The sequence below is a fragment of the Lissotriton helveticus genome, chromosome 10 (assembly GCF_964261635.1).
Source record: "Lissotriton helveticus chromosome 10, aLisHel1.1, whole genome shotgun sequence".
NCBI lineage: Eukaryota > Metazoa > Chordata > Amphibia > Caudata > Salamandridae > Lissotriton > Lissotriton helveticus.
The window spans coordinates 1,114,837,751-1,114,858,442 of NC_136071.1; the positions used below are offsets into that span (position 1 = coordinate 1,114,837,751).

General features: G+C 41.5%; 1 protein-coding gene across 1 annotated transcript in view; it reads right to left on the reverse strand.

The window, feature by feature from the left end:
• The window catches only part of COL6A6 (collagen type VI alpha 6 chain), a 633,605-nt gene that overhangs the window by 362,536 nt on the left and 250,377 nt on the right, over positions 1 to 20,692 (reverse strand). Inside the window, exon 4 of the mRNA XM_078663886.1 lies at positions 6,854 to 6,982. Within this exon, the coding sequence (XP_078520012.1) occupies positions 6,854 to 6,982 (129 nt within the window). The remainder of the gene's footprint in view (positions 1 to 6,853; positions 6,983 to 20,692) is intronic.

The window sequence follows — 20,692 nt, forward strand, 5'->3', positions numbered from 1 at the left end:
GCCTGTATAGGCAGCAATAGAGGGAAGATAGTTATGCTACAAGGGATACATTTTGGCTAGTGACATTAGGTATTAATTGTGGGCATGGAAAACAACAGATTAGGCTATAGGGCTGAGAATATTGGTCTATAAAACTGGATTTTAAACCTGGAAATATATACTCTCTTACAACGTAGGTATTTAATACTGAAAATGACCCTCCCAGATATGCCTGCCACTCTTTAAAAACACATAGTTCTAACACGCTTACCTTTTTTGATCAAATAATTACGGTTAGCAAAAAAATAAATGTGGGGAATATATTGTGGGGAAGAACTAAACCTTGCCCTACAACCAATACTAGACATAATTTAACCCCTTGATTGGTCACATGCCTACCATGGTGAAAGAACCATTTCAGATTATGGTGATAATGGGGCAAGATGATATTTTAATGTCTGACACAGTAAAAATATAACATTTCCTTACTACTCTTCTGTCGAAGACTCGTAGTCACGAATAGACTACTGGGTGATATCTCGAGATATTGTCCCATGGACATCACAGGTTACATACTTGTCCTGCAGGTGTGAGACCTCTCCTCAGTGGAGCTTGAGATAGCATTCCCTTATCAGGTTTGACAGACTGGTTGCTGGAGTGTTCCTTCTGAAGTGCTCCGGACATGGCATTTCTAGAGGTGTGGCGCCGCGGCCAGGGCGACTGACGCTGGAATCTGGGGACCACGGTTCGATCCCCGGCTCCGGCGGCAGGTTAGCCCAGCACCATGTGACTCTGGGCAATAGCTCGCTTAATCTTCCCGACGGCCCCCAGTGCCTAGAGACCCTTACGGGTGATTGTGCGCTTTACAAATGTGGACTTTACACTCACCCATTATAGAAGCCTTTGATATGGGCATGGAATATGTGTGTAAGCATGACACCTTGTGCAAAAAGTCCAAAGTATGTATTAGTGGGGTGGCTATTTCCAAATATGCAGGAGTCCTACAGGGCTGGAGTACACTGCTGCAACGGCTAGGGAAAGATCTAGTAAGACACAAAAGTAAGTATACTGAAACAAAAGACTCATTCTGGCAGTGATCAATTCTCTGCTACTTGGTTACCTGGAAATGGCAGGTGGGTAAACAGCTTACATGGCCTAATATATTCTGGTTTGCCAATATTGGGACGGTAGAGGCTGGGTAAATGTTGGTAAATGTTTGTTATGATAGAAAGCTAGAGGTGAAGGCTATCAATTATCGCATGGGAAAAGAAACCATAGAAAACTACAACATTCTAGCAACCTTTGCAGCATATTAGCGACAATTACATACCTCTAGGTCACAATTGCCTACTGCACAAACAGACCAATGCCTTGGCAATGTCACGCTTTCATGGTTAGAGGACTCATACAAAGTTTTCTATGAGCCTATATTGCCAGCTAAATTGAGGGAGCTATTGATAACCTGACAGGTGCCTGGATCAGACAGTCTCACTAGAATTTTACAAAACATATAAGAAACTCCTTGTTTCACATCTGCTTGAAGTCTGTACTGAGGCACTGAGGGATGGTAAACTCTGTTCATCCACCACAGAGTTGGTTGTCATGGCACTTACCAAACCTGGTATAGATATGAATTTATACTAATCGTATAAACCTTTGCCTTTGCTCAGAGTGGGCAATAACATCCTTACTGAGGTGATTTGTTAATGCCTGGCTCCATTGATGAATGGCCCGATGCTACCTGACTTGGCTGGACTTATTGCAGGTATGGCCACATCCCTGAAGTTATGCACACTATTCACAGTAATGAACCAGCTGAAGTCCAACTTGAAATATTCTCAATGTTCCTTGATTGTGAAACAGCTTTTGATTCACTTGACTGGCCATAGTTGTTCACTAAATTGCACAAGTTGGGATTAGGAGTTCATATGCTAAGTCTTATCAAGCTATTGTATGCATGTCCAGTGACTAATGTTCGAATCAATGGGTTGATGTCTGACTCATTTGATATTCATAGGGAACTCTTCAGCGGTGGTGTCTCACCATGTTGCTTTTCGTAATTGCTCTGGATCCACAGAAGTGTTGGATGCATGAGCACAATATGCATAGAGAATTAACAATCCCAAAATGGAAGCTGTTCATTTCTTTGTAGGCAGTCAATATTCTACTTTACAATGAAGGACCATCGGAGAACCTTTGTCCCATCATCCAGGAAATAATCAGGGTTCACAGCTTCTCCATAACCTGGGAGAAGTTCGAAATCTTTTTGCTATCTCCAGTCACAATTCTGATTTAACTGGAGTACCCAGTATGGTAGTGCTCTGAGGCCGTTAAATATATAGGCATTAAATTCCATAGAGAATTTGTTAGGTGGTAATCCGAGATAACTATGGTTGAGTAGAAGAGAGTCTCTCAGGTTTGATAGATCAGTGAATTGGGCTACCATGATCCACAGCGGGAAGACTCATGCTCATTAAAATGGGGATGCTTCCAAAATATCTGTATTCACTAATATTCCTACCTCTCTAAATCAGCCCTTCGTCTCCACATTCAAATTGATAGTGACCCGCTTTACTTCAGGAAGTGGGCAGCGATGGGTACGGCGGAGATACTGTTGTGTCAATATTACAAATGTTTTTTTTTTAATTCTTGACTTCGACACATACTTTAACACTGCCCAGGCAGGTGGTTTCAAAAACCTCCTTCTTTGCCCCATCTGAATTTTAAGACTGAGCAGGCGATAGTTCATACAATGAAGAGAGAAGTAACTACTAAATTACCAAGATACTGGGTATTGCAACAGTGGCTACCTCAAGTTTGGCATCGCGAGAGATGGCTAAGAAGGTGAGACTCACCCAAACATATTAACCTGCTATTCTATTACAAAGTAATTTTCTTCTCCCTTGAAGCAGTGAAAAGTCCTATGACATCACGAGACATCAAGAGACAGAGTTGGATTGTCGCAAAAGGAACATCTTGTTGAAAAGCAGAAGTTCATTGCCATTGAGCAGTACTGATTGACAGGGCAGGCACATTGGCTGATATATTCACTTATTTAGACTTGGACACATGATACAGTTGGCATTTCCTATGTACCCAGGTAACCTAGATGAATCTGACTCGCATTATACAAATGTAGGATATTAGAAGAATGTGTGCAAACTCTATCAGAATGCAGTGAACTCAAGGGCTGGATGTAGATCAGGGGGTCACCTTTCTAGTCTTTTATCACACAATCCTTTCTGGGGTTCTGTATTCGAATGCATTGCGAAGTGTCTACGCTGTATTCTAAGGAACATCCGAGGCCCATGCTGGTAAGAGCGGTAGGGCCGGCTTGGGGGAGATTTCGACAGACGACGATGAGGGAAAATGAATTATTTATTTAATTTTCCCTCGTCGTCGTCTGAATCCCCTCCCAACTCAGCCTCACCGCTCTTACCGCTCTTACCTGCACAGGCTGTGGCCGCTTAGAAGGTTTCATTTGAGCAATGTGGCCTACTGGTTGAAGCTTCCCTTGTTCACCATAAACAGAATCCACCATATACAATTTGTTGCTTATTTATTCTGGGAGTTACTTCACAGTTTTAAAAAAAGTGCAGAAGAGAAAGATGTAGGGGTGAGCTTGTGTTGGTAGTAGCAATAGTTTCTATGAACTATAGACACAAACTACTCCATTTCAAATGTCTGCACTGCATTAACTATGTATCTGTAACCTTGCACAAAATAAACCCCTTGTTATCTCAGAGTGTAGAAAATGCCAGACTGTACATGCGAATTATATCCACCTAGCCTGGAGTGACCCTCAGAGAGGCAATTTGACTCTGCAAGATGGCCAACTACATGGCAGAGCCTAAATTGACAGGACTGCTGGGAATTACCTGAATCTGCCGGCAGGGTGGCAATGCTGGCTTAACCTCTAGCAAAACTCGGATTAGCAAAGATGACCCTGAAAGGACCAGTGCAGTGCTTAATTTGCAAAATAATAAGTGCCAGGGCCTTTGTTAGCCGGCCACTGCAGGTTGCACCACCAACTGCCCTGCTAGTGCTGGCAATGAAAATACCAACGCACCTACTAACCATTTATTTATTTATTTATTTATTTATTTATTGCATTTGTAATGCGCGCAGATACCCACAAAGGGTTTCCCGGCGCCAGGACTAAAGAAGCCAACAACACAGAAAGCAAAACGGCCAGAGACCACAATTATTTATTGAAAAGCCATAACAGTCTTACATGTGTGACATTTCAGACTATTACAGGCCTCCAAAGCTTTAAGAGTAGCTTCGGGGGCAGCTATCGGTCATTTTTAATGCATATTTAATAAATAAACAACTGTGTTGTGCTTATCTCTAAATTAGACAAACAGCACCACCATGTGCAAGACTGTCAAGTGTCGGTGACCAGCACCAGAAACCACTGGCTCAAATTAAGCACTGGACCAGTGCATCAGATGAAAGACTGGCTCAATGCAACGAAAATGCTAAAACGTAAGCTGTGCTCCAAATTTATCAGCGAGGCCCAAAGACCTATGAGAACTCTTGAGAACTTACCTACAGGACTGATTCCATGTCTCAAATTTAAATGCTGGATATCTTGCAATTATAAGTTGCATTTCCGGGCTTGGAAAGAGTGACAAGCCCTCGTTTTGCTCATGCCAAAAATCATAGTAGGAGACTTGGATAATTGGGGCTCTCCTTTTAGTCAGGAGGATTACTGTTTATGAGATCTTTCTTATTTCCTCACTTACTTTTCTGAATATGGAAATTGTTAGCTGATACTTGAACCAACAAAAAACAGACAGATCACTAAATGCTTTTATAAAGTTAACTGATACTGCTGATATAGACAGAGAAAAACTCTTGCCACTGGCTAATGTTTTCTTGTTAATTGTTGTTTCTTCCTTTTTCTTTTCTTATTTCTGTATTATGTATATGATCTTGGGAAAAAGCAATCAAAACAGATCCGGTTAAAGAACAAAAGGCACCGCTTCAAATCACTAGTTTGGATTAAAAGACACAAATGCCAAATGTTTAAAAAAAAGTAACAATACAGGAATACACAAGCTCACAACTGGTGTAAACAATTAGGAGGAAGGCAATGTAACAATGTTATGTTATTGAAACTTTTTAAGCGCAAACTGTTACCCGAGGGTGTCCTGGTGCTGAAGCCAAATGTCCTACGGAGGCCTAAACACAAAGAGAGTGGATAACTAGTTAGACTGGAAGAGACAGGTCTTCAAGGCCCTCCTGAAGTCCAGGTGATTGGTTATACACTTAAGATGCATCGGCGGATGTACGTTAGTACAACGCAATCTTTTAGATCGCGGTACTTTACAACGCTATCTTTACAACGCAAGTCGTTACAACGACTTGCGTTGGTGTGCGTGGATTGTGGATTATTATAATTTTATATTCTAACACCAGCCCACGGAGAGATCTAACATTATCATGGCCGCGCTTGCTCCCTGATCCAGGGTGGTCCTAATTTCCTTGGTGGATTTAAGGAGGGCGAACTCCGTGCTGTGCCCCCCCGAAATCCATACTGGGTGGGATCCAATATCTGGGAGTCTTCCAAGAATGCGCTAAGTTGAAAATTCATTATTTTTTCTATAATTTTTGCAGGAAGTGGAAGTCTGGAAATAGGTCTGAAGTTGTTGGAATCCTTCGGGTCTAGATTGGATTTCTTCATAAGGGGTAATACAGATGCTCTTTTCCATGTTTCCGGGAAATAACCTTCCTCAAACATAGCATTAAAGATGGAAGTTATAGTGAAAGCAATAAAATGGTGTAATGCTAAAACAGATGAATTTCAATTCAGAGATACATTTAAAATGGCAGAGTATCAGCAAATGACAAAACAATATGAGGCAGGGCTGTCCAGTGCCGGTGTTTACATAAGTAGGCACAGGCCTGCACATGCTCTGTGTAGTGACCGGAAGCCGGGGCTACAGGGCTCGGTCCAAGCGGGTTAAAGAACGAGACCTCACGCACTTCTCTGATTGCTTGTGAGTGTAGCCATGAGCGGTCCACAGCACGTTTATTTATCCCTGTCGGCCGCGCCCAGCCTCTAGGGTGGATGGATACATATGTCCTCTGTAGAGACCGGGTGGCACTCTACACCAGGGCTCTCTCCAACCTTTTTGCCAATAAGAGCTACTTATGTTCAATGGAAATCATCCTGAGGTACTAATATTTAGTATAGTGAACACATCAAACCAGATTACATTAGTGAATCTTCTATGCATGTTTACACGCAGTAAACATGCCCATGCATCAGGCAGGGTTGCCAGCAGTGATATAAAAAAGGTTTTGCCCATTTGGTATGCCTTTTCATGGGTAAATACATAACAGCCATAGCTGCAGTGCTCCTGGCACCAAGGTAATAATGTTAGTAATACGTCTCCCCAATGCCAAATTAATCATCAATCTATAGGAGATTTATATTTATTTGGGAAATTCAACCATTTTTCACCTAACATTAGTTAATGAATTATACAAAATACACACATTTTTGCCTCTAATTCACTCTTTTCAATCTTGGTAGACATATAATAATTGATTCAAGCAAACGTTTCTGATTTACTAGGCTGGACCGCACATAGGAGAGTTACTTAAAGGTAGCTGGAGAGCTACAAGTAGCTTATGAGCTACTTGTTGGAGAAACCTGCTCTGTTGTTCCGTCAAAAAAGCCTATACTGTGTGTACTCTGTGGCGGTGAATTATGAGGAATAGGCCACAGGCACAGGATTTTGAAAGGGTTTACGATTGCTGAGAAAAGTTCCTTTGGGATATCTGGTAGATAAGTCCACAGGTGGTTCAACCACCCATGGTGGGCGGCACATACATACCAACTCAATTAATATATCAGACTTACCGTTCACATAGGTGGTGTTTGCGGTGGAGTTCGTGGAAACTGAGGGGCCCGGGCCAGCAGTGGTAGTGGTGGACGGGCGGCTGGTGACTCTTGTGGAGGCAGTGGTGGGGGATGCAGTGGTCCTGATTGCTGAAAATTAAAAAATAATGAATATCCATTACTGAAGTATAGTAACTAAACACCTTACATTCTTCTGCATTGCTTTCTCTACATTACTTAAAAGAACAATATATTGATTGGATCTTGGGGAGTTCTATTCCTCTCCTAGGTGCAATTCAGGTTGCTTTTTTGTGCAATATGAGATCTCTCACTTAGGGCCATATGTATCAAGCCTGGTAACTTGCGAATTCTTCAAAAAAAGTACATTTTGGCATTTTGGAAGGTGGCATGTGATGCACACACATGCCAATAGGGCATGTATGTGCGCCATATGCCCACACATGTACATTTCAGGGGTGCAGCAGGGTGTCTTTGAGACACCCCTGCACCCTTGAAATATTCGCAATTTGAGAATTATTTCGCAATCATTCCTATGGGCCTCCTGGCCCATAGGAATGCATTGGAAATTATTCCTTAATTGCGAATTCGCAAAATGCGAATTCGCAAATAAGGAAGATTAAGGAATCTCTAAAAAATAGCGATTATCTTCATACATACCATTTTGCGATTCCTAAATAGCAATTCCTTAAAAATCGCTATTTAGGAATCGCAAAAGAGTTTGTTGATACATATGGCCCTAAGACTCAACCATTTACTAACCTGCTGACTCACTCATACACTGCCCCACTCACAAATATAAGTGCTCACTCTTACACATTCATTCATACACTTACATACTTGTATTTACTCACTTCTGCATTGATTGGCTCACTCACTAGATCACTCACAGATGAGCTTATTTTCTCACACAATCACAAGTTCAGTAGCTTGCTTGCCCGCCTGTGCACTGAAGCTGAATCACTCACTCACTATCTTCCTCATGGAGTTGTTCATGCACTAGTGCATTCACTCACAGTACTCAGCTAGCTCACTGGATCACTTACACACTCACACTTTAATTAACACTACTCAATCTCTCACTGACATGCTCACTTTAACAAATAATACATGCTCACTTACTCACTCACTCACTCACTCAGTTACACACTCACTTTCACAATCACTTCTGTCTCATTCTGATGAAGATTTAGATTGTTATACATTCAGGCTGCCCAAACGTGATTGAGCAGCAGGGGCCTAGTCTTTTGAAGAAGAAACTAATTAAATAGGATTTTAGCTTCGATGACCTCTGAGGTCCTCTTCCCTTTGCAAAACTGAAATGTGAATTAGCAGAAAGGCTAGAACCTGCTGTATGGCTGCGGTCATGTAAATACCCACGCCTCCTCATTTTGACGCGACGTGCTTCAAAGGCAACAGGTGTGGTGATGCGCAGATCATCCTCAGGGTTAGTCATTAGGATCATTTTACCAGAATCACAGAAGCAGCCCAAAACCTCAAGATAAAAGGATCAAGGCAGTATCAAGAGATAGAAAAGCTGCTCCTGGGAGAATGGATAAGAGGGCAATGGATAGGGATCTCCACGAGACTTTGAAAAGTAAGTGCAACCACTGTATTTGAAATCAAATGCTGCAGCAAATTTTATCTGCTATTTAAAACATTTATTAATAATGTGCACAAGTTTACGTTAAAAATAATGCATGCTAAAATGAAAATAATTTGTAGTAGGTAATCATAATTAAGTATTATAGGCCTGCACATAAATAAATTGCTGACTTAAGTTAGACTAACTGCCAATGCCATGTTAACTGGAAAATAATGTATTAAAACTGAAAGATCTGTTTTTCACATTGAATAGTTATTTGTGCAAGATGTTTTTCTTCTCATTACTGCAGTTGTTGCTGCTTTAGAAGCCTACTGTTAGCCAGTGAATAGACTCTTGTTTTGTATTAAACAACTGATAGAGAGGTTCTTACCAGGAAGAGATGAAAATGACAGGAAGGCTGATTCATGGGAAGAAGTTTTGGATCACAAGAAAACAAGGTTGTAACATTTTTATCTAAAAGCCTATTATGCTTTGGTGCGAACATGGGGAGTGAACTTCTTTCCATGAGACACTGGTATTCTATTGGTGGAAGAAGAAGATGAAAGAAAATAATGTTGCAACAATTTGTGTGTTTATATTAGTGCGTGTTCCTAGAGTAGGTACATATTTCCTTCCCCGCGTCTCTGACCAAAGACTCACTTCTTGAGTTTCTGATACCCTTTTTCACCTACTTTCTTAGATCATTCCTTGGATTGTCTGCTGTTATTTTTTTAGCTGAGAATACTTTCCATTTTATAATGCAAAGGCTATATGCTTGCGTATTGATTCTTTCACCAATAATCTTTATGGGTTTCTGAACTGACACCTATCCTCTCATTATTGCACGGTATTTAGAATTGGGAGTTTCCTTTATGGAACACGCTTTTTGTATTATTACTATTTGGACTGTGACCTTGACGAACATTTAGTTCTATGTTTTAATCAAATATCGTTAGATGGATTATATTAACTTTTAATGCTGAAATTGAATGATTCATGGCTAATAAACAAATAGATGAAAATTTAAATGATTTGAAAATAAAACTCTCAACTCACACTGACTCTCTTTACTGACCCAATTCAAATCTTTAATGATGTGTTGTTTATGAGATGATTGCTCCTCATTTCTCTTTGTCGACCATCAAAGCTCCATACAACCAGTGGCAGGGGTTATTGAATGATTACACTTGAAGAGTGAGGTATAGAAAATCTTGTTCCATCATCAATCATCTCAAATATGCAGTGGGTAAAGATTCCATCGTTTTGAGAGACAGTTTATATGGTGAGCTCATAAACTAATGATCCAAAACAATAATTTGTACAATATCCAAAAGCATTATTACTTCACAGCAGGATATCTGTTCATGTGCAGTTTAGTAACCTGTGTGCTTGACAGAAACTCTGCATGAACAGCAGAGTCACTCGAGGAATAATGTCCCTCTGAAAGGTCATCACTCTTTTCTGCAGTTTGGTGGATAAGGACCACCCATACAGCTGTCCAGATTTGGAGGCAACACATTTGACTGATACTTGAAGACTGCACGGGTGTCAGGATTGTCGGGTGGTGGTTGCAGTTGTGCCACTCTTTAAAGAAGCCAACCGTATGACCCATTTCAAGTCCAATAAAGCCTCAATACCTATTGAACATCAAATGACTATCAGGTTCAGAAAGAAGCTTAAGACTTGGCTCTTTCCCGGATAACTAATTCCACCCCATATGACCTCTCCCCCAGTGATTCGCAAACTCAATCTGTGGCTGTTACACCGCCATGATATCCCCATGGGTATGAGTGTATGCACTTTATAAATACTAATAAATAAATACCTGGGATATTTCATTTCTCTTATGCATTTGTATTAACTTGGTAAATCATTGTCATAGTTTGCTACCACTCAATCTTCCAGTTACCTTGCTGTCCATCACCCTGACTAACTCTGAATAACACAAAGGGGTCGATTCCGATTTGGGAAAAACCGCTTCGAATAGCCGTACGGAGCGTTTTTCCGGTACGAATCGTACCCTGCAACGTCCCCGTACGTATGATTCGTACCAGGAGCTGGACTCCGTACGAATCGTACAGAGACCGTACGAATCAAATCCCCATATGAATCTCCCTCGGAAACCGCTGTACGCGACATCCGTACGGTTCGCGGCTGGTTTTTCCAACCCAGCAAGTACGATTCGTGTCGGGTACGCACCGTACGCCACTTTTTCTACGGGAACCGAAAACATCCGGAGAAGCAGAGTTTGCCTCGAAACAGGTACGGAATGGCCCCCCCAGTGTACGGTGCGTACACCCCATGATCGTAGGGGTACGGTGTGTACTCCTGCGATCATGGGGTGTACGCACCGTACCCCACGATCATGGGGTGTACAGACCGTACCCGATGTTCGCTGGGTGTATGGTGCGTACACCCTGCGAGGTACAGTGCATACACCCCATGATCACAGGGGTACGCACCATGTGTATGTGATTGTGTGCTTTTCCATACGAATCGCCCTTACCTGACGTGGACCGTACGAATCGCATCCTCATACCCCAGTCCGAATCGTACTCGTCGGGTCGTACGGCATGTTTACGAGTCGTACGGACGTTTTTTTTCCAGGATCGGAATCGACCCGAAAATGTTCTACAATTGTTATAAGTCAATGAATGAATCCCGTGTTTGGCAACAAAGCTGTGTTAAAAGTTATACACTTGTTGAATTTCTGCATTCGACTGTTTGAAGCTGAAAAGAGCTCAGTTAAAATGTGCATGATCACAATTTCTGGTTTGGTGTGAGACTCTCAAGAGGGTCATGGAGTATGACCATGGAAGAGTTGTCTTTATCTCTGGAGTCTGAATAAACCTTGGTTTATGGGAGTCATCAGGTTTCTGGACGAGATTCAAGAGATTAAAAGAGTTCCACAGATCAGGCTACTTAAAGATTTTGTTACATGCATTGTTCACACTTCTCAACAATTCACATTCACAGAATTACACCTGTTGGTGTGTCCAGAGGACTGTGTGCATCTGCCTAAAAAGACATGCAAAGTGGGTGATCTTCATTTGTAACACGCCCACTCTGAAGGTGTTTATTTCCCATTCGTTACCCTGCATGTGCGACTTAGTTTTCAGTTGACCTTTTCACTGCTTAAGTTGTGAAAACAGTTCCACCGATGTGTTACAATTGCCCCCGAATCAAGTTGAGCTATCACCGGCAGTGCTGATATCACTGCCAGCGATGTTAACCCCTTCGCTGCGGCGGCTATTCCGCCGCAGCGCTAAGGGGGAGGCGGGGCCGCGCAGCGGTCCCGTGCTCGTGACGGAACCGCTCCGTCACGGCCCTCGAGTGAGCTGTGCTTGTGACGGAACGGTTCCGTCACGGACCCGCCCGCCCATTAGAACGTCAGCCCAGGCGCGGAATTCGCTCTGCGCAGGCGCGGTGAGCGGGCCGTGACGGAACCGTTCCGTCACCAGCAGAGCCCACCCGAGGCTCGTAACGGAACGGTTCCATCACGAGCATGGGAGGGGTTAATATGCCACCATCACAGATATCCCTGTGTGAAACAGAACATCCTCTTCCTATTCAGGGCAGGAGGGGGTGGGCTTGATCCATGATCCCAATGTTGAAGTTCTACATCTTCAAACTCAGATTAATACTAGGAAGAGATGTTCCAGTGCTGGCTACATCGTATTCCTTCTCAGAGTGTACTGATTTGCATGACCCGGTGGTACCACCAATGCAGTGCCACCACCTCTATGAGGCCACTTAATTAAACAATATATAATATCTTATCCCTATCACAAGATCCCTGGTGTTACAATTTCAGAAGGCAACGCCCATTATATATTTTTTTATCTTATTATCCATTCTTTTATTTTTTGAAATATCAAATGGTGCAGGTAGGTCTGTGAAAAATGGTAGTAGAAGCCAGTCATCTTCTAGCATGGCTGGCCATTGACCCGAGGTCCACTGTTAATGGATTAAAGGTATTAAACCTCCTTGTCTTTTATTTACTACACCCTGGGACAACCCTTTGATCAGGCATCTGATGAATTGATGAGGGTTCAAACATTAAAACATGGTGGCCGCTCTCTAGGAGAAAATGGAACCAGACTAGTATGGAATGAGTTGAACCCTAGCGAGAGAGAGAGAGAGAGAGAGAGAGAGAGAGAGAGAGAGAGAGAGAGTGAGAGACTCTATCTTCGTAGGAAACTCCAAAAACCTACTTTGTTCAGACTGATTTTTAGCTGAGGACCTGCTGTGAAGAGTACAGCATCTGAACAGTATAGTGACTCCTGCTTTGCACCCACCCGGTTCAACTCTATCTATACCTGCTGAATGCAAAGTAGCCCTTCACAAATATCTGAAATGAATAAATAAATACATCTACAATATTCGAATTTAGCATAATTGTAATGTGGATTACAGACAGTTATTGATATTGGCAGAGCTGTTCACAAAGGTACTTACTATCAAAGTGTAGAAAACAGGTTTCAATAAAAACAAAAAAAACAAAAGTCAATTAAATAAAATATCAGTGCAAAAGAACTTCAATGTCGAGAATCAGTGTCTGATGACAGTAAATTAGTAGGAGATGATACCAAGGTGTCAATTGTCCGCATGACGTTTAGAAGTCAGAGGACACAAACAAAAAGTAGTGCATCGTGATCAAGCGGGAAAAAGGGTGTAGGGAAGAGCACAGACCTCATGCACATATGTAAAAAGAGGTAATTAAGTCTTGTTGAGAAAAGTATCGAACTATATTTTCCAAATCCAGTGAAAAACTGCTTCCTAGTCCGCAGAAAATATGCTTATTTATAGCTGTATTTTTGTATGACAAAAAGCAATTAGGAATCAAATTTACAAAACTTGCGCCAACTATTCCAACAATATCAGAATATAAAAAGCCTTTTTGTATGATTTTCTTTAATATCCAGTAAAGAGTACAGCCCAACTTTGCACACTGTGGTTCTGGGGCTGCTTCTGCATTGCTGATGATAAACTTTGTAGCAGTCCCAGAAACGTTTAGAGCTTTCCCAAGTTACATTTTTGTAATATTTGACACCGCTTAATTTATCGGTCGGGGGGCAATGAATTTACTGGAAAGGCTAGTCGACAAATTTAATTTCCCAAATTGTAAATTAACTATTCCTAGAAACTTGTATTAGTTCTGGCATTAAGTCTCTCTTTAGAGGCCAAAATAGAAACTCCAAAAAGCGTTGCCAAGAACAGCAGCGATGTGTGCTCCTTTCCTAAAAAAATAAAATTAAAATAAAACTCTACTTTAGGCCAAAATACCCTCAAAGGTGTTAGCGATTACTTTTCACAGGTATGTCAGTAAAAGCAACTCCGCCCTATGGGGCATATTATCAAGATAGGCGATACAATTATCACCGTTTTAGCGGCAGAAAACTGCCGCTAAAACGGCGATAATGGGCTTGATTATATGCTCTATGGAATTCCAATTGAAACCCATGTTAGATGTCCTTCACATCTAACATGGGCTTCAATGGAATTCCATAGAGCATATTATCAAGCCCATTATCGCCGTTTTAGCGGCAGTTTTCTGCCGCTAAAACGGGTATAATGTTATCGGCTGTCTTGATAATATGCCCCAATGTTTTTCCTTGAACAGTTTTAATGTACTATTGAGCCACTTTTATATTGTGCATTTTGACAATAAAACCAAGGGCCATATTATCAAGCAAGGGCGATACATTATCGCCGCTTTTATCGGCAGGAAACTGCCGCTAAAGCGGCGATAATGGGCTTGATAATATGCCCTTGTGAATTCCCATAGAAGACCAGGTTCTGGTGTTAACCTGGGCTTCAATGGAAATTCACAAGGACATATTATCAAGCCCATTATCGCCGCTTTAGCGGCAGTTTTCTGCCGATAAAAGCGACGATAATGTATCGCCCTTGCTTGATAATATGGCCCCAAGATCCAAACGGAATGTGTATGATTTTTACCACATGTGCTTGATTATTAGTCTCCCACAAATTCGCTCAAAGATAATGTCATAATAAGTGTAATTATAAAATTGCAAATTCTTTTAATCGATAATCTTGTCACCCATACCATACTCTCTGATATGACATTTGGGGCAGGAGCACTGAGTGAGTCCAACTTCTAAGTGCTTAATTTGTGTGAATGGTTGCCAGTGCTGGTCCCTTTTGATGACCTGGACTTATTTTTCATCATCAGATGTTGACCAAGAGTGAGTAAGGTATGAGAAAGAAGTTGGTAGTGGAAAATAGTAAAACAGTGACAGAGGGAGGAGGGAGGCATGAAATGATTTGAGGATGTGGAAGAAAGAGGCAGCCTTGTATCCTGCACTAGCGGCAGACGTCTTAGAAAAACTTGAAGTCCCTTCATTTCTATTCACTTATTTATTTTACAAATTAAACACTGCAACTTTAAATGGAAAGACTAAGCCATTGAGCCCTAGTTTACAGGGCCTGCTTCCCAAACATGCACAGAAGATTGTGATTCTCCACACGTAATTGCCAGAAGTATATTTTTCCAGGCAGAGACTTGACTTATGCCTGTCGACTGTCTGCCATGTGTGTAGATCTTGCCTCACTGGTGATTGCAAGAGGCGAAAAAGTAGATGTTCTCTAGACGGTGTCAGGTCGGTGGAATGCCAACTCCCTGCTATGGTCCTCCAGGGTGACGGATATTGACCATGGCGCAGACTTCTTACCGAAAGCCCCTTTGTCACTGCCTTTGACTTCGGTTGCATCTCTATATCACTAGCTGAGAAGACCTTCAGTTGGTAGTCCCCACAGAGCTGAGAAGATGCCTAAATCCAGAGGGGAAATCTCTGTTTCTGTGCTCTTCTTGGATGAAGATGAGCTGTATGCCTGGAGTATCTCCTGACCTTGGCGATCAGCCGGAGGCCAAGCTGACTGAGACTGAGAGACCTGCATGGAGGACAACATTAGGACAGAGTCTGAGCAAGATGCGTGAGGACTTCCAGCCTACCCAACAGAAGCATCACAGCAACATCTGCATCACGTAGAGCATTAATAATGTCCTGGTGACGTGAAAAACTGTGCTGGTTGGCGAGCGACATCCCCTCACTTTCTCTTCAAATAACTGTCCTCTAGTCCATCAGTAGTGAGCACCTGAGTTTGGGACTCAGTGCTAGGCAAGAACGTGGCCTGTATAAGATCACTTAACCCCAACTATAACTTTGTGGCCACCTGTATCACACTCACTGCACCAGAGGTATCCTTTCGAGATCCTCCTTCCTCCTGCGTTGTGTTTTGGTGGCTGAATCTGGTTTCCTTGGATTCAGAAACATTACAGCCTTCATTCTATGGCTTATGATTCACAATATGTTGTGGTTGCTCCATAAGACTAAATGAAGGTGACCTGTTGTCCCATTCAAGTAGCAACCAGTCCAGTGGTTGATAACAGACCAATGGGTGCACGGGCTCCAACCCACTGATCCACCTTCCTTTCGAAAATGGTTGCAGATAAGATACATTATTAGCATCCACTAAATGAATTGCCATTGATGCATCTGTTAGCGAACTTAATTGGTAAAAGACTTCATTGTTTGAAAACTTTGTACTGTATTATATTGTATGGAAATCTAGCAATGGTGGATAAACATCCGAGTAGTACAATAAGACTGAACATTGCATCTCAGCACCAGCAGATAAGGGCCTTCGGATTTCTTCTGAGTATTAGTTTAACTGCACTTTATTTTCTATTTCTAAATAAATACCTATCCGTTTGTATGTATTTGCCTTCACTGGACGTTGATTTTTTGTGTGTAATTGCTGCGTAATTTCCTTTCACACTATCACCTCCTGAAGCAAGCCTTGACTGCTCACCATAGTTGCTACTGAGGAGTCACGAGAGGCAAGAGGATACTTGCTTATTAAATTGGAGTCAACGTAATTGGTAAATGACCACGAATACTACCCAGAAATCAATGACTGCCCCAGACCCTGGACAAAGAGCCTGACATTTTGCTCTTCAGCTTCTTAAAGTAGACGGTATTCTCCACTTTTACGTATCAGATCATGGACCTATTTGGTTTTGGTAGCATTCAAAGCCTTTTCATCTCCGAGCGTCTGATTGTTGTTTTTTTTATTTGGTAATGTAGATGGGGAATTTGCTTGTTTTAAATTCCATGCACAAGGAGAGTTTGCTTCTCAATGCTTGAAGCTTCTAGGAGTCACTAAATTGTTCCAAATGGTTCCAAAGCTAAAATTTGCACAGTATCAAGTATTGACAGATAGGGTCCTCCCAGTAACAAGACCCTATCACACATAGACAATTGATTTATAACTAATAAGTTGTATTTGTTGCTGCCAAAAACATATGCATAGTGGCCCATCCTCCAGAGGTTTGCCTCTATAATGGATTGGATGTCCCTCCATATTAATTCCATGCCTTTCAAAGGAGATTATTCCTGCTCCATAGTGGATCACTTTTCTCCTTGTGCAAAAAGAATACTTGCTACAAGTCTGGCCCATTGATTGCTTTTTAGAACTATCTCCTCATTTTGCAATGTTGTTTCTGGAAAACCAGAAAAATTGCTGACTAGCTGACAGGGAATTGTTCCCGATTGGAGCAGGGTCAAGACTGATTTGCATATAGCTTGATCTAAACTGAGGTAACATGATGTGCAAAATAATGATGGATTGTGATGCAGCCCAAGTAATTACAGTGGCAAATCCCAGCATTCTACCAATCACTTTTTTGTATACTTTAGTGTGTCACACTAAGTGGGACGGGTATGCACAGACGTGGGTCCCGTGCCGACTGTGTCCCTGGAACCAAGCTGTACCTTGCTGATAAGCCCATAACTAAGTCAAAACTGGTCGTGGTTTGCTTGTCTTTCGGTTCAGGGAGGACCTGGCTTGGCAGTTCGGGCTGGACTGTTACTAATGGAGCAGGGTCAAAATTGATTTGCATATAGCTGGATCAAAATTGACATGGCATGTTGTGCTAAATAACAATGGATTGGGATGCAGCCAGAGTAATTACCCGTGGGTGAGATTAATTCAACCATTCCATCCACCACATTTTTGTATACTTTAGAGTGTCACCCTAAGTGGGACAGTTGTCCTAGACGTGGGTCCCGTGCACACTGTGTCGACAGAACCAACCTTTAATGGGCTAATGAGCCCATAACTATGGTGAAACCAGTTCTGGTTTGCTTGTGTTCCGGTTCAGTGGGGACCTGGCTTGGCAGTTCGGGCTGGACTGTTCAGATTGGACCAGGATGAAGACTGATTTGCATGTAGCTGAGTCCAAACTTTGGTGACACGGTCTGAAAAATAATGATGGATTTGAATGCAGCCCTGAGTGATTACCATTGGCTGCAATTATCATAGGCATTCCATCCATCACTTTTTAGTATACTTTGGGATATGGTGGTTGCATTACTGTTTGTAACAAAAGTGCTCATCTGCATTGAGAGGACCATTTTTGTCCAAATTGTTCCCATCAAGCCAACAGGAATCTAAATATTCCATGAGTGGTCCTCTGCTAGGTTGGGCCAAAGGTGGGGCCGCTTTGGAACTCACAGTTTGACGGGCGTCTTGCTGTTCTTTAAATGAGTCTTTCAGTCTTGTTTATCTTGTCTCTTATCTAATGCCTACTTTCACTATTATAAGGTCTGTGTCCAATAATGATATATCTATCCTTATCCAATCTATAATCTGCGCTATTGATTCTTGTGAAGATCATACCTTAATCAGGTGGCATTGTGTTGCCTCTTCTTCCCCATATATCATTAGAAATGTTTATTTTGTGTCTTTTCCTCTGAACCTGATTCCATGTTGTATCGCCTTAGCAGCAGTATTTATACTTTTGGATCAAATATTGAGTCTCCGCCTGTAGCATTCATCTATATATACAAGATATGCCTTCCCAATCCGGTACTTTTCTGTCTCCTTGTTGAAAGCGTCTGATAATTGTTCTCTTTTATGTTATACGTCAGCCCTCTTACATTCCATGTGACACACCTGAGTCGTCCTTATTTTTTACCTGGTAGATTAATGTCTGACTCCACTTTTCCGGCCTCTCCCTCTACCTTTCACTTGGCTGAAGAATGCCTCTATTCTCTCTTTATAAGCAAATAAACAGTATATATAACCTGATGAAGAACTTTAATGATTTCAATTCAGAAAATACAGGACAAGCTTACACGATTCGCATGCAGGTAATGTATTCAAACCTTCTTTCATTTGCGACTTCACAGTGTCTGTTGTACGGAGATATGGGTTGTGTAGGAATAGGTAGGTATCCACCTCTTTTGGGCTGTCTGTTGTTGTAGCATTACAAAGCTGTAGCCTTGAGTTGATGCTGGCGGCTAAGCCCAGGCTGAACCCTCTTGGAGGAGTGTCTTCATTTTAACTGAGTGTCTGCAGAGAACCAAGTTGTTGTTTTTTGGCTGAAGCCGATTCATCCTGTTTAATTTGATGGATGGTTTAGAGGGGCGGTCTAAAACTGTAAATGAGGTAACAAAGGATCCTGATGTCCTAGTGGTACTTCAGAGTGTAAAGCTACTTTCCCATGTGTTAGAGCAGCTGCCCTTTGACTTGTTGATTTTTTTAATAGTTTGTGCACACATGCTCACCAGTGTGATATCTCGGGTATTGATCCTATTCGAGTTTATATCATGATGAGCGGCTCCATCACAGTTTTAAGGCAAGTTGGTAATCTGTATTCTCTGAGAATGAAGAGAATATATGCTTTTTGGGGATTGTTATGTGGTCTAATATGTAAATCTTAATATAATCCCAGGGACATCAGCTAAGGCATGATCTACAGTTGGGTCTTGGGGTGGTGGTAGTGAGATCCTTCTTATTGAAGAAGAGGTGGTAAATGCTGTAGTTCTACGATTCTGTACCAATCGACTGCTGCAATTATGTCTGTCTAACTGCCCCTATTGCGGAGGTAATTACCACATACCATTCAACTCTAAATCAGATAATCAGTCTTTCTAGACTTCAGATCCCCTATCTGCAAGACTTGTAAGGATGTAGAAGCAGCTCACTATCAGTATTAATAAGCATACATAAAGATGCCAATTTAGGAACCTAACCAGTGGAAATGGTAAGAATGCCTTTATCCAGAAAAACGCATAATGGCTGAAAACAGGTAATAATGGGTCAAAATGATGAAAACCTGCATTAATGCTCATCAGTTTCAATGAACTCGTTATTGCCATATCCTTATCACTCACCTGGAATGAGATGAACTTCTCTTACCTTTGCAACCTCTCCTTCTTCTACTGATGTGGTCATAAAAGGATTACAAATCATGCTACAGGATGAGTGATGCAGCTGTATTGCAAGGTGGCATTAATATAAAGGGCTACCCATCGCTGGACCTCCTGATATAAATACCGAGGTATGTTAATATCATCAATATAACTAACATTCGCACATTTTCTATGCTAAATGCATTTTGGACAACTTTGCTGAAAATGTGTTTGCTGCAAGCTCTACTTCCCCCTTTACAAGAGGCCATCCATAATCAGATTTATTTTAGAAGCCATGCTTACTAAATTCTCTCTCTTTATTTGGACTAAGAGAGAACATCCTCAGAATTAGAGACAATCTCAAACCCTATCTACTGCCTTTGACCAGTCTAACCTGCATTATATTAATAAAATCTCACATCCTAGTTCATTGCCTCTTTTACAGTTGACCCTCATTGGTCAGACCCCAGACCATTCAACACCAATGATAAGGCTTCTCCATCTAATGAACTGTTGTAAGATAACTTTCACCTCCCTAGGACATCACTGAAAGGGTTCTATGTGTAATCTGTCCTCAGACTATTCAGGGCTTAGTTTTGGATTCATTATACAAGTTACATACATTTTTCTTCGGTTACTGTCTTTATTCATTGGCACTCTCAGATGGATTACGCTGTGTTGCATTATCTTACAAAAATAACAATTTAATAAATAAAACCATTAAATCAATGCTTGTCTTCAATAATATCCACCACACCATGATGAGTTTAAAGAACTGGGAAAGGAAAAATAGCTAGATTACATTTTAAAATGTGTACTTCAAATATAGATATGCTGAAATGCATAATAATCCCTAATATTTTGTCACAGACTCACTCAGAAATATTTTGAAATATTTTGGAGAGTCTGCAAAGATATATTTTTGGATCTATAAATAAAAAGCAGTACTACAGAACACAAATATTTATAGGACAGATGTGAGTGTTTACTTCTTTGATTGGCACACTAGACTAGCCAAGACAATGCCATTGGCAG